Raw genomic sequence first — 14644 nt, forward strand, 5'->3', positions numbered from 1 at the left:
CTGCACAACCCCCACTGGGGATGTGCCCACAACCAAGGTACATGCCCTTGACCGGAATTGAACCTGGGACCTTTCAGTCCGCAGGCCGACGCTCTATCCATTGAGCCAAACCGGTTTGGCATAAAACATTTCTTACATACCATTATATTGTCTGGGCCTTAAAAATATTTGTTGTGGGCCACATGTGACCCACAGGCCGCGAGTTTGACATGCTTGCTCTAGTGTTGTCTTAGTCTAATTAAATGCTAGCTGACCGTCCTGATAAAGACAGCCTACTATCTCTAGAGCAGAACTTATACTAACACAGTATCTCATCATTTTTGCTGGAATAACTATAAAGAAAACAATTATTGTAACATCAGACTCTTTTGCTCCTCCCTGCCTCTGCCTGGGGTTTCCCTTCCACTTTAGTTTGAGAGTTTGTATAGATGTAATCCTTTCTTCCTTCCTTTCTATTTCTCCTCCCTTACTGTCTCATACAGGTTATATTTTCTCCCTAACTTATAAAGATTTTCCTCATAATTCTAAGAGCTACTTATTTTCTCCTTCATTGCTTCAAAAATGGCACTATAGACACATTATGATTGTCCTTTTTCACTTTAAGAAATGAGCACTTACTAGTAAATGCTTACTACTTGTAGAGCATTGTGAATTCCAGATTCCTTATCTCTCTTCTATGAAAGGAAGGCTGAAAGTAATGAAGAAAAGAATTATTACTTCCAAAATTTTGCAAAGATGTCTAGATTTTAGAACTGGCTCTACAAATGAAAAATATAATAGCTATTTAAAGAAAAACAAGGTTCTAAACTTATAGGTAGTCTAATAATAGAAGAAAACAGCAAGTAGCAACTCTTACATGATGATTATATTGGCAAATGTCAGTAAGGTACTACATAAGTTTTCTTTAGGAAGTAACTTATAAGAACAGGCTTAAGAATTCATTTTGAGGCGAGTATCTAATTCTAGACAAATGACACTATTTTATGTTTGTTTTTCTTAGAGTGCAAACTGTTCTGTTTTTATTTTTATTTATATACCTCTGACTATGAAGGGTAAGGGGCATGCTAACTCATATGATGATAGAACAAGCTTAAAAGAAGCTTGTTTTGGCAGGCTTGTCACAAGCTTATAAATTGCTAATACAATTTCTATTTTCAAAAAGAAGAAAGAGATCTCTAGTTCTACTTTGGGAGAAAATTTAAGATAATCAATTAGTTGCTTTGCTATCTTAAGTCAAACAATGAGTCCAGTAAAATTTTTTCTTTCAACTGACTGAATTAACTACATAAATATATAAATGAGTTAGAATGCTCTAACTCATCTTGTCTAATACCTGTAATAACTCCCAAAGTAGAACTAGAGATCTCTTTCTTCTTTTTGAAAATAGAAATTGTATGGATGTATATAAGCACAACCAATAGATACAAGACACTGTGGGGGGGGGGCAGTGAGGGCAAGGACTGGAGGGTAGGGTAGGAGGCCGAGAGGAGGTCAATGGGGGAAAAAAAGGAGACACATGTACTACTATTTGTAATACCTTAAACAATAAAATAAAAAATAAAGAAATAGCTAACACCCATCTGCTCTTCTGAAATTAAACTAAAAGATCTTACTTACATGCACATGTAATATCAAATACTTTCAAATTTCAACTAAATTTAATATCCTAATTATAATATGAAGGAGAGGTAAAAGTAAGTTATGTCATCCCATATATGTTTTAATAATACATAGGTCTCAGGGTATGACAATATATGGTAGGGATTTGAAAGACCACTGATGTTGTGGACACTAGAAAGAAAACCAGTCAGTCATTGTGAAAAGTAATAACAACCCTGCCGGTGTGGCTCAGAGGTTGAGTGTCAACCTATGAACCAGGAAGTCACAGTTCAATTCCCAGTCAGAGCACATGCCCGGGTTGCGGGATCAATTCCCAGTGTGGAGTGTGTAGGAGGCAGCCAATCAATGATTCTCTCTCATTATTGATGTTTCTATCTCTCCCTCTCCCTTCCTCTGAAATCAATAAAAATAGCCAATCAATCTCATTATTGATGTTTCTATCTCTCCCTCTCCCTTCCTCTGAAATCAATAAAAATATTTTTAAAAGTAAAAAAATAAATAAATAAATTCAATTGCATACAAAAATTTTGTACTTTTACTTTTCTCCCCCCACATTTTATACTATTGTTGTGATACTGTATATATTTTATATTGTATGTTCATTAAAAGAAATTATTTTAGCTACAATTATTTTTAATATTAGTTTTTGAACTTTTGTACTAGAGATAAAAGTGATTTATTTACACACCATCATCATAGTATTAGGGTATTCTGAATTTTACCATTGAGTTTTGTATTTTTATATTTTCATGTTGATACTTAGTGCCCTTTCATTTTAACTTGAAGAACTTTCTTTAGCATTTCTTGGAAGCCAAGTCTAGTGCTGATGAACTCCCTTAACTTGTGTTTGGGAATGTCTTTATCTCTCCCTCATTTCTGAAGGACACTTTTTCTGATTTTAGTATTCTTGGTTGGATTTTTTATTTTATAACTTTGAATATTTCCTCCCACTTTCTCCTGGTATGCAAGGTTTTTACAGAGAAATCCACTGATAGCCTTATGGGGGTTCTTTTGTATGTGCTGAATCATTTTTGTTAGGCTGCTTTTAAAATTCTCTCTTTGACATCTAGCATTTTGATTATAATGTGTCATCATCTTTGGTTTGATCTTGCTTGGGGTCCTTTGAGCCTCCTGTACCTGGATGTAGATTTCTCTCCCAAGATTTAGGGAGTTTTCCGCTTTTATTTCTTTAAATAAGCTCTCTGCCACCTTCTCTCTCTTCTTTTCCTGGAACTCCCATGATGTGAATGTTAGTTCACTTGCTGGTGTCCATAATTCACATAGGCTTTCTTCGTTTAAAAAAAAATGTTCCTCAGTCTAATTTCAAATGCTCTGTCTTCAAGTTTTCTGCTTTATTCTTCTGCATGACCAAGTTTGTTTTTAAAGCTGTCTAATTTTTTTCTTGTTTTTTGTTTGTTTGTTTGTTTTGTTAGTTTTTATCCTGTTGTATTCTTCAGGTCTAGTATTTCTGCTTGGTTCTTTTTTTATTTCTATTTCTTTATTAAACTTCTTAATTTATTCATCATTGTTTTTCTGATTTTGTTAAATTGTCTACCTGGGGTTTGTTTTTGTTTATTTTCATTTCATTGGGTTTCTTTAAGATGCTTATTTTGAATTATTTGTTAGGCAAATTGTAGATCTCCATTTCTTTGGGATTGGTTACTGGACCTTTATTATTTTTCTTTGTTGGTATCATATTTGCCTGATTCTTCTTTATCCGTATATCCTTGCACTGGTGTCTGTGCATTTAAAGGAGTAAGCACCTTGTCTAGTCTTTATAGACTGATTTCAGCAGGTAAACATTTTCTCCTGCCTATACCCCAAGCCAATGGGATTACCTATAGAATTGCAGTCAGGCTGGGTTGTCGCTAGTTTTGAGGCTGGATCTGTAGCAGGTCTGTTACAAGGAGCTCAACTAGGCAAGGCTGTCTGATTCCTGGTTGAGTGGGACTATCGTTGGTCAAATGTCCATGTCAGTGTCCACCCAGATGGGTCCCTGGGTGGGCAGGATGGACTCTGGGCCATGGCTAAGAGGACACATATAAAGGATGTCTTATTTGGCCATTTTAAGGGCATCACTTTTGTTCATTTTTTTTTTAAATTTTGTTTTATTGCTTAAAATATTACAAAGAGTAGTACATATGTCTCCTTTTTTCCCCCTTCTGTTCATTTTTTGTGGCACCTGGCAATAAGAATCTCTCAAAAGTCATGGGAAGGGTAAATCAATGACTATATTTGAGTTTATGAAGATTATTACAAACAGTGTGCACACCAGCTGTTTTCTATCTCTATGGTGAACATAATTATAAATGATAGTTTAAGTTTGAGAACATGCAATTTAGAAAATAAAGTTTAGACTAGGAAATATACCCTTGCACTATCCTGTTGTGACTATTTTTCAATTACAGTTGACATCCAACATTGTTTTGTGTTAGTTTCAGGTGTATAGCACAGCAGTTAAACATTTATATAATTTGCAATGTGACCCCTCAGGTAATTCTAATACCCACCTGGTACCACTTTTAGTTATTACAATATTGTTGACTATATTCCCTATGCTGTACTTTATATCCCATGACTGTTTTGTAGCCAATTATTTCTTAATTCCTTCACCTGTTTTTCACCCATTCTCCAACCCTTCTCCCTTCTGACATCCATCAATCTGTTTTCTGTATCTATAAGTATGTTTCTTCATTTCATTTGTCCTTTATATTTCACATATAAATTATATTACATGGTATTTGTCTTTATCTGCCTGGCTTATTTCACTTACCATAATGCTCTCTAGGTTCATCCATGCTGTCCGAAAATGATGCCTAGCTAGTTTTGAGCTATTTATAAATTTGAGTTGTCTTTAAGAGATCACAAACCTATTCTTTAAAAAAACTTGACATAATTTTGTTGTTTTTACCTATCATTATAAAAATGTCATTTTTTAAAGTTTCTCCAGTACATGAAGCTCATACAGATTATTCAATATATGTTTTTACAGATATTTTTAAAATATATTTTTTATTTATTTCAGAGAGGAAGGGAGAGGGAGAGAGAGATAGAAACATCAATGATGAGATAGAATCATTGATGGGCTGCTTCCTGCTTGCCCCATATCTGGAATTGAACCCACATCCCAGGCATGTGCCCTGACCAAGAATCAAACTGTGACCTCTTGGTTTATAAGTCAACACTCAACCACTGAGTCACACTGGCCGGGCCAGATATTTTTTTAAATCTAAGAGATGTTACCCAAGATTCATCTTCAGCTGGTAATTGAGAAAAAGGAAGATTCCTTACCCATATGATTTCGAGTCAGAATATATTGGTGAATTTAGTATGGTATTTGTCACGGTTTTGGAATCTGATAAGTTTTAAATTCAGAGTTTGATTTTGGTAGTAAATAAATGCCTAGCCCATCATTGCACTGATGAAGACTCTTGGGAAAGAGAAGAATTGCTATCAATCAAGGGTTTCATTGATTTGAGGATGCTGATGCAGCTGTTTGCAAGGGGCTTCTTAGTCACATTTACTCCCAGGATAATCTGCATGTGAGCAATTTCTTTTTATCTGAGTGTTATTGGCTTAAATGCTATAAATTAATCCATATGACATAAAGATATAGACAACTGACTGAGGCCATAACAGCAATTCCTGAGGTTCATTTAAGCTATTGTAGTTACTGTATATATTACTCTAGGCAATAGTCTATCCCCTCTGTGATGAAAGTGTGTATTTCTGCTATTTTATTGAGAGCAAATACCCTGTCATGTAAGGACCAATTATCATAGAGCTGGAGCTACAGTGTTCATGTTTTGTGGTGTTCTGGTTAATTACCTAACAGCTAACTGTAGCTCTTTGGTGTCTATATATCCTGTCCCAAAAAGAGTTCCTCAAAGTGTGGTCTCTCAATCAGCAATAGCATCACCTGAGAGTTTTTTATAAATGTAAATTCTCAGCACCTATTTTAGATCTACTGAATGAAAAAAACTGTATTTAACAAGCCCTCCAAATTGTGGTCATTTATGCTCAAGTATGAAAACCACTTTTCTAGAGAAGTTTACAGGGAATCTAAGGCCTTCCCTTGAGTCACAATGAGAAATTACATTTCAAGATTATTCGAAAGGAGTCTTGCTAAACTCCAACCCCTCACCTCCTAGCAAATCCTTTCAGAGCCCATCTAGGCATCATGGTGTGTGTACCACCAAAGCCTTCTCTCAAAGGAAATGGCCCAGGCCTTAAGAAAATCTATACACTGGCTATAAGATATAAGCCATGCGATACCCAAATGAAAGGGCATTCATTCATTTAATCATCTGATGTATTTGAGCATCTACTAAGCTCTAGTTACATTATCTGAGTCAAGAATCTTTTGGTCAAAGAAAGAAGATAAGATGTAAGTACAATAATGTAATATATGGGAAAAGAGATCACCCCACACTCAGAGACATCAAACTCAAATTCAAAGGAAACAAATTGCGTATTTAGCTGCTGAATTTGACAATAGTTAGCCATAAATATTATTCAGCTATCATAAACATAATCAGTGGTGAGGTTTGAAAAGATAAATTTTGTGACTCTATGTGGAATGGGCCAGAAGGAGAAGGAAGACCCACTAAAAATAATTATAACAACTGAAAACAAGTACAGCCTGACCTAGGATGAAAGTAGACTCAAAAGGGTTCTTATTAGTGAATGGCTATGAGATTGTTGGTAAATGAAAAGGGATAAGTGGAACATATAGATAAAGTTTGGAGACTAAATAAGATTGTTATGTTATTAAAAGATCAGCCAAAGGACATGTATGCATGCATATAAGCCTAACCAATGGACACAGACAACAGGGGGGTGAGGACATGAGTGGGGGGTGGGAGAGCAATGGGGGGATAAGGACACATATGTAATACCTTAATCAATAAAGAAATTTTAAAAAACTGGAAAAACAGGAGGGGCAATAGGGGGATAAAGACACATATGTAATACCTTAATCAATAACTAAATTAAAAAAATAAAATTAAAGTGAAATAAAAGGTGAAGATGGGAAGCTTGTTATTTTGTGAGCAAGTTGAATGTAGGGTACATAATGAACATTCATTCAAATTAAGGGGCCCAAGTTATAGGTAGAACTAGAGGACTACTGGTAGTTCATGAGAAGAAAACAGAATTGGACATGTAAGGGAGACATGCACACAGAAGTGATTGTTAATATTATGTGAAGAAAGGAGATTTTTTAAGGGAAAGTGGGTTGAAAGAAAAATGAAACAGGATATAGAAAACATCTTGAGAAATTATAGTGTTTATGGGTTGGAAGAGAGTCATCCATGGAAGAGGTAGAGGAACCAGAAACAGTGTCATGTAACCAAAAGTTCCAGCTGGAACTTACCAGTATTGGTGGAGCAATTGTTACATTTCTTCTGAGTCATCAGTGCTCTGTTCTTATTGGTGTTCAGATTGATCTAGTTTTCAAATATTTTTAAGCTTAATAGGGCAAAGCTTAAAAAGGGCAAAGAATGAGGATCCAGTCATTACAAATCTTAGATTTGGGCAAACTTTAACACTTTATAGAACTTTCTGGTAAACTAGAAGAGAACAGCTTCCAAGAAGGAACATAGTATGTGCATGAAATCATTCTACTATCTACAGTCTGGTTTAAGGAGCCCTCCCTCATAATAAAGACAGTAATTAGAACTGAGGTGAATTATGAATTCTGATATCACATCCTGAAAAGGACATTGATGAATGAGAGACTATCCAGAAGATAACTGACTTCTTGTTCTTAGAAACAATAAATGAGAAATCTGGGATGTTTATCTTAAAAACTTGGAGAGAAATTCATTGATGCATGATAGTGTCAACAAATATTTGAAGGATTCTTATGTAAAAAGGGGGAAGAATGAGGAAAGGAACAGATTTTAGAACGAAGTTTTATTCATTTACATTGTAATTTTTTATTCTTATTTTCAAACTGATTAACATGATGAGAAAATAATTTGACAGCATATTACATGTAAAATACAGTCCCAAAATCCAAGAACCAACTTCTGGTAAAAATTAAATAATCCACTGTCAAGCAACTCGCAGGTTTTTTTTTTTCTCTCTCTCTCTCTCTCTTTTTCAACAGGGTAAAATGACTAAAGGCGGGATTAATTGAATGTACCACTATTTAGAATAAGCACACGCTATCCAAATACGTGGCTTTTTATAAGCAGTCAGGATTCTCTATGATGTGTGCATCAAAAATGCTAGAAGTTAACATATTATTATTCTTTTCATTGATTTTTCTCCTACTGCCCTCTCAACGGCAACAACAAAATGAAAACATGATCCCTTACACCTCCAAATTAGTTCCAGAATAGTTGGCATTATTGAATTGTTATTGAAAACTAACGAAGGCTTCTTTCATTCATCCCCCGGAAGTGAAACATTTGGAGATGTTTGTGAAAAGAGGTGAATGTTTTCATATCCTATTATTTCTTTTGTAAAACAGTGACTTCAACTTTACCCTGTAATGTTTTTGACAGACAATAAAGATTATGACGCATACTTGTCCTACACCAAAGTGGATCCTGACCAGTGGAATCAAGAGACGGGGGAAGAAGAGCGCTTCGCTCTTGAAATCCTACCTGACATGCTTGAGAAGCACTATGGATATAAGTTGTTTATACCAGACAGAGATTTAATTCCAACTGGAAGTAAGTGCATGTTTTCATTCGCATCTTCTTGTGTCTATCTGTGTAGTCATCATTTTTAGATAGAACTTGACCTTTTGGTTCTTCATTTCAAAAACTGTATGTGTCAGATTGTTAAGAAAGAAATGTTGTTATGTGTTCATCTGAAACTTAATTGTGACACCTCTGAAGTGGTACTTCCATCATTTTATAAAGCATCTCATTTTGATGAGCCCTAACATTTAAATAAGCCAAATGAGAGATTTATGCCTGGAAAAATATTTCTAGCATTAAAAGAAGCAAAGCCCCTACTCTATTCAAAGTGATCATTGGCTATTTTCATCTCCTCAAGATGTTACCCAACAAACACCAATTCTCATTTAATGTGTGAAAGAGAATCTTCCAGGGCTTTCTGGACCACATTTTGGATTTACTCATTCTGATCACTCTTTTCTCTTTTGTAGCATACATTGAAGATGTAGCAAGATGTGTAGATCAAAGCAAGCGGCTGATTATTGTCATGACCCCAAATTACGTAGTCAGAAGGGGCTGGAGCATCTTTGAGCTGGAGACCAGACTTCGAAACATGCTTGTGACTGGAGAAATTAAAGTGATACTAATTGAATGCAGTGAACTGCGAGGAATTATGAACTACCAGGAGGTGGAGGCCCTCAAGCACACCATCAAGCTCCTGACGGTTATTAAGTGGCATGGACCAAAATGCAACAAGTTGAACTCTAAGTTCTGGAAACGTTTACAATATGAAATGCCTTTTAAGAGGATAGAACCCATTACACACGAGCAGGCTTTAGATGTTAGCGAGCAGGGGCCTTTCGGGGAGCTGCAGACTGTCTCGGCCATTTCCATGGCTGCAGCCACCTCCACAGCTCTAGCCACTGCCCATCCAGATCTCCGTTCCAATTTTCACAACACGTACCATTCACAAATGCGCCAGAAACACTACTACCGAAGCTATGAGTATGATGTACCTCCTACTGGCACCCTGCCTCTTACCTCCATAGGAAATCAGCATACCTATTGCAACATCCCTATGACACTCATCAATGGGCAGCGGCCACAGACAAAATCCAGCAGGGAGCAGAATCCAGACGAGGCCCACACAAACAGTGCTATCCTGCCGCTGTTGCCAAGGGAGACCAGTATATCCAGTGTGATTTGGTGACAGAAAAGCAAGGGACATCCTGTCCCTGGGAGCTTGAGTAGAGTCTGCAGTCCAGTGCCTGGAACTAAATCCTCGACTGCTGCTGTTAAAAACATGCATTACAATCTCTAGAACACGAGGAAAAACAGGGTCTTGTACATATGATTTTTGCAGTTTCTTTGTAGCATCGATGTCTTGTTGTTTTACCACGTCTCTTACTCATTACATTTTTGACTTTGTTTTATATGTCACTGGAATTTGTAAATTTACATTTTTTTAAAGAAGAGACTTATGTGTAGATAGAAAACCCTTTTTTGCTTCATGAGTTTAGTTTTAGAAGGAGTTTCATTTCCTTTTCTTGATTTTGTTTTGCTTTTAACATTTCCTTGGGGTGCTTGGACAAATCCATCTGATGGGACAAGGAGCACCGGATCCTCTCTTGGGTTCTACCTAGGATCAGCAGGGCCACGCGGGCCTTCAGAGAGCAGTGCACCGACTGCCAGCATTGCCATTTGAGGGGAGAAAAACAAAGAAGAGAACACTTGCTCATAGGATGGCCCCGCCAATCAGAGCCCTCAATCTTTTCCTTGTCCCACCTCATTTCCCACCTCTGCCCTTCTAATGGCGGCATGATGTGTAAATTCTGAGGAAGGGTGGGGGTGGGTCTAACTGTCTTAACATTTAATTCACTGCTGGTCAGAATACACTCCAGACCCAAAAGTGTGCTAGTCACTTAACAGTGACCACTACAGCGTGCTAAGAAGAGAAGATCAAGGGCATGAAAATGGGGGAAAGAGTGTTGTTTCCGTTTTTTAAATGAGTTGATGTACCCTTATATAAATATATAAATATATATAAATATACAACAAAACAAACAAAAAACAAAAACAAAAAACAAAAAAACAAAAAACATAAAAAAAGTAAGCCCTATATTTGATCACTTCCTGGAAAGGCATGAATGTGTTTGTGGCTGTTTTTGTTTGATATTCTACTTCCTCTTTTCCCTCTGTATTTTTTTCTGCAAATGAGATTATGTGCAAATGCCTGGCAAGTTAACTCAAAGGGGTGAATCAAACAGAAGTCAAAATGAAATTTACATTGAAGGCTTCCAAACCAAAGGGAAGAACAGGATGTGTCATCAAATATGTTTTGTCACCTTGTATTATACAAAATGTTATTTTCTAAAGAGTCAGAACAAATCTGTGAAACTTATTATGGGGTTCTCTTGTATTAAATGTTAATTCACTGTATTTAATTTTCAATGCTACATACAGAATCCAGTGTTTGGTTTCAGTTTGTGAACATAAGTAACACTTATTAATATCCAAGTGTTTAAATAAGAACTCAGGAGGTCAAATATATGAATACCTAGAGAAATCAGTATTTTCAAAATAAACATTATTTACACAAAATGGTTTTTAAATTAGGTAAGAACGTGTTTAAAATAATTTTATTGTATAAAAATTAGTTTCATTTTAACTGTATAATTCTATCTTTCAGAAACAGAAAGCTGATGCTCCCAGGAAATCCCTCCCTACTGTGTAGCTTTATGTTTGAAATCAGTAACATAAGCAGCTAATATATATTTATGTTGAAGATAATGCAAAATCTGTCATACCGAAACTTGCAGAGGGCAGAATTGTTAAAGGGAAATATTACCTAAGTAGCTTTTAGTTTAAAAAAAAATCAATGTGATGAAAATACTGATAATAGAACTTTTACATTACTTTAGTGATCCATTGTAGGAACTTCCATTCTAGTCATTGTCTGTGGGCTGGTGTAGTGACTATTGTATGTTTGGTTTGTTCCTACCACCATATAATAAGAAAACAAGTCTACAGTTTTGGTCACTATTCTAACGTGTGAGTTGGCCACAAAAAAAAGTGTAAACTTCTATATAATTCATCTGGGAGGGTAAATTTGAATTTCAAATGTACAAGAGATAAGTATAAGAATTTTGTAACAATATAAAGGCCTCAGTAAGCCTTGGGATGTGCATTGATTTTTATTTGCTTAAAACAATGTTTATTTCTCTGACAACTCACCTCGGTTCTTCTCTAGAATGTGCTCTTTATTCCCATGTTCCCTTTGGATCTGTGTCACATTTTCAGAACTGAAGCTTCAAGGACACAAACTTTAAGGTCAGCTCTGCACATTGGGTTATTTTCAGAATCCAAGAAAGCCATTGTTTACTTGTACTATGGACACCTGTCAAAGACTGGTGGCAGTGCACCTCATTGGACTGGATTCCAGACTCCCCCAGTGCTCAGAAAACTGTAAACATGGCAATGGCCTGGTCTATGTATTTTTCATTTTTTATTTTTTTAAGTGCACGATGGAAGTGTGGAATAAATGTAGAGGAAGTAATCACACCACAGTCATATTTTAGGCATCCATAGGCGTTAATTTAGCTGCCTTCGGAGTACATTTTTTTGTTCTATTTTTAGTGTAGATTTAAGCACTTTGAATAGCATGATTCAGGGATTGATGGGTAATATTTGATATTCTCACAACGTAAGAAACATTTTTCCTCTAATGCTTTGTCATATTTTTTAAAAAATGAAATAAATGGAGAAGCTATCTATGGCTTTAGAAACATTCCTCCCAAGTATTCCTCTATCAGCTCTATGTGAGAACAAATGAAGGAAACTGTCATGTGTTCACGTGCTGTGTATTTAACAAAATTTATATTAGAACTCACAATAAAAACAGAAAAAAATGTATTTTCCCTAGTGCTTAGGTTTCATCCTTCTCTTTTTTCTGTGGGGGCTGTGGGAGATAAGCATATTCTATTTTTAAAAACACATTCGAAAGTGTGAATATGTTAGCCAAGCCGAGGAACAGAATGGTCTTGTGGACTTGGACATGTGTGATATTTGGTATTGCCTGTTTTTCAGCCATCACTGCTCAGGCTCCAAGTGACACATTATGGATTCAAGAGTTCATCTGGTTCTTTAATGTAACCTCTACTTGCTGCCTATGAGTGTCCTACCCTTTATACTGGTGCTCAAATCTTTGATTATTTAATTTGTAATTCATTCTTTAGGTTTCCTATAGGCAGAGAAAAAAAACTGTATCTCATGCAGCCAACTGATATAAGTTTAGATTTTTCTATGAAATAAATCTAAGACACAATGAGTTAAGAGACCTGAACCTACTATATTTCTATAGCAAAACACCCAATCAACCATTTTGTGTTTATTACTTTCTCTCTAATATATGTATTTGAACCCTATGACTTAATCTTAAATATTTAGATACTGGTTTCTTCTTTATTTCTTTATTATTTAGCATTTTATAATGAGAAAATATTAACAGAGAGCCAACCCCTAAACTCTAAGTAAGTTTTGTTTACCCTAGAATAGTCATTAACTTTGACAGGTACCATTAGTGTAAATTAAGATCACCATTTCTAGGAAAACATTAATTCATACATTTGTAAATTATTTTCTGATTCTGGAATGATACCCTAGTTCTTTTTCTAAGAAGTATTTTTTACCTTGTGCTTAATTTTTTTCCTTAAATTTAGTTTAAGCTTATATAATTAGTCCCAGAAGAAAGCTTATTGAAATTCAAGGGAAACTATTGATATTATACAAGTGAAATAACTGAATGGAACTAAGGTAATGCACAGACACATAAAAGGAAAATCCTTGTCTCTAATCTGAACTTGCTTGGTCATTATTGCCATTATTGTCATAATTGGTTAAGAGAGGTGAAATATTAAATGGGTTAGAAATCCCACCTACAGACACATATTCCCCATCACTGAAGAATTTTTTTACAATATATAGAGTTATTTCAAAAATGAATAATGCAACTGAGTTCCCTGAAAGAGAAGCTTATCAGTGGAAGCAGAGCTGTTCCTTGCCCTATCACAAACCCTTTCCACCTTATTGTTCTGAGCAAAGAAAATAACCAATCAAATTTTGATTATCCTTAATAATAGACCTTAATCTTGGGATCAGGGACCAGTTGAGTCTATAAAAAAGAATAAAGGAAATAATGAAGTCCTTGAAATTCCAGACAAAATTGTGAATACGTGCAAAATTATGTTTTCCTGGATGTCAGAGTCAAAGACATCCATCATCTAAAAGCAATTGATGTTTGGATTTGGGCCATATTCTCAGACTATCATTAAGATAAACCACATATCTTGCAAGCTCTGTTATGGGTACTATTCCTCACCTTCATTCATAAAAATTCACTGGATGCTTATTGTTCTTTTAACAAACAAAGGCAGTTCCTCGTCCAATATGACCCGACCTATGGGCAATTTGTGAGGATAAACTTGTATGATGACAAGCAATTCATGCCCAGATAATTGAGAACTGACTTACTATTACTATGATAGTTTACTCATTTCTTAAGTTACTCAAAAGATAATTTGGGGAGAATGTGAAATCATGTAATTTGGCATGGTGCCTTATTTCATTAAACTTCTTTATGATTTGGGTTCAATCATGTTTCTTACACAAAAGTAAAAATGAATCCAGTACAGGGGTTGAAGAAACAACCATTTGACATGCTTTTCCAAAGGGATTCAGTTTTCTTATGCCAAGATTTAGAATTGGTGGTATACTTGGTTTTCAGCAATTGGGCTTTTACCAGGTTCAGGATATCTGATATGACTTTGGGGCAGTATAAATTTTGAGAATAAACTGAATGAAGTGGTTATTTAAACTTTTCCTTTTTATTCATGATTGACAGCAAGGTGACATTTTGTGCTATGTTGATAATTAAGATACAAGGAGCTGTCAGAACTAAATTTGAGTAAAGAGAAGGATGATGATGAGTTAATCCTAATCCTAAACCTGCATGTTTTGTCATTAAACTTCAGTCACATGCATAGAAAATGCCCAGACTAAAAAGAAGGAACTCAGCTCAAATCTTCCATTGAGTATTATTTCTTCCTTCCAGGCTTAGAATACAAAACATATTCCCATTACAACATTACAGACACATAAGATATCTAAAAGAAAATTTTCCTTCTGACTCTTAGTAAATGTCTCTCTGAATAGTCTGTGAATCCACTGACAAACTCGTTTCTGAATTGTTCATAAAAGTAAAATAAGGCACTATTGTTTTTCTACCATTCACTATGTTCATTGATGCATTCCCTAGGGCCCACAGCCTGAAAGTATTCTCTTTCTAACAAAGGCAATCATTGTCAGTCATTGCATTGTATCCCCCCCCCCCCCCC

The 14644-nt window shown here is 35.5% G+C and overlaps 1 protein-coding gene across 1 annotated transcript in view; it reads left to right on the forward strand.

Annotated features, from left to right (window-relative positions):
• The window catches only part of IL1RAPL1 (interleukin 1 receptor accessory protein-like 1), a 327114-nt gene extending 316305 nt beyond the window's left edge, over window positions 1-10809 (forward strand). The window contains exons 6-7 of the mRNA XM_014549355.1: window positions 8133-8303; window positions 8744-10809. Coding sequence (XP_014404841.1) covers window positions 8133-8303; window positions 8744-9462 — 890 coding nt within the window. The 3' untranslated portion in view covers window positions 9463-10809. The remainder of the gene's footprint in view (window positions 1-8132; window positions 8304-8743) is intronic.
• Window positions 10810-14644: the final 3835 nt, after the last annotated feature.

This window comes from Myotis brandtii, unplaced genomic scaffold (assembly GCF_000412655.1).
Source record: "Myotis brandtii unplaced genomic scaffold, ASM41265v1 scaffold548, whole genome shotgun sequence".
NCBI lineage: Eukaryota > Metazoa > Chordata > Mammalia > Chiroptera > Vespertilionidae > Myotis > Myotis brandtii.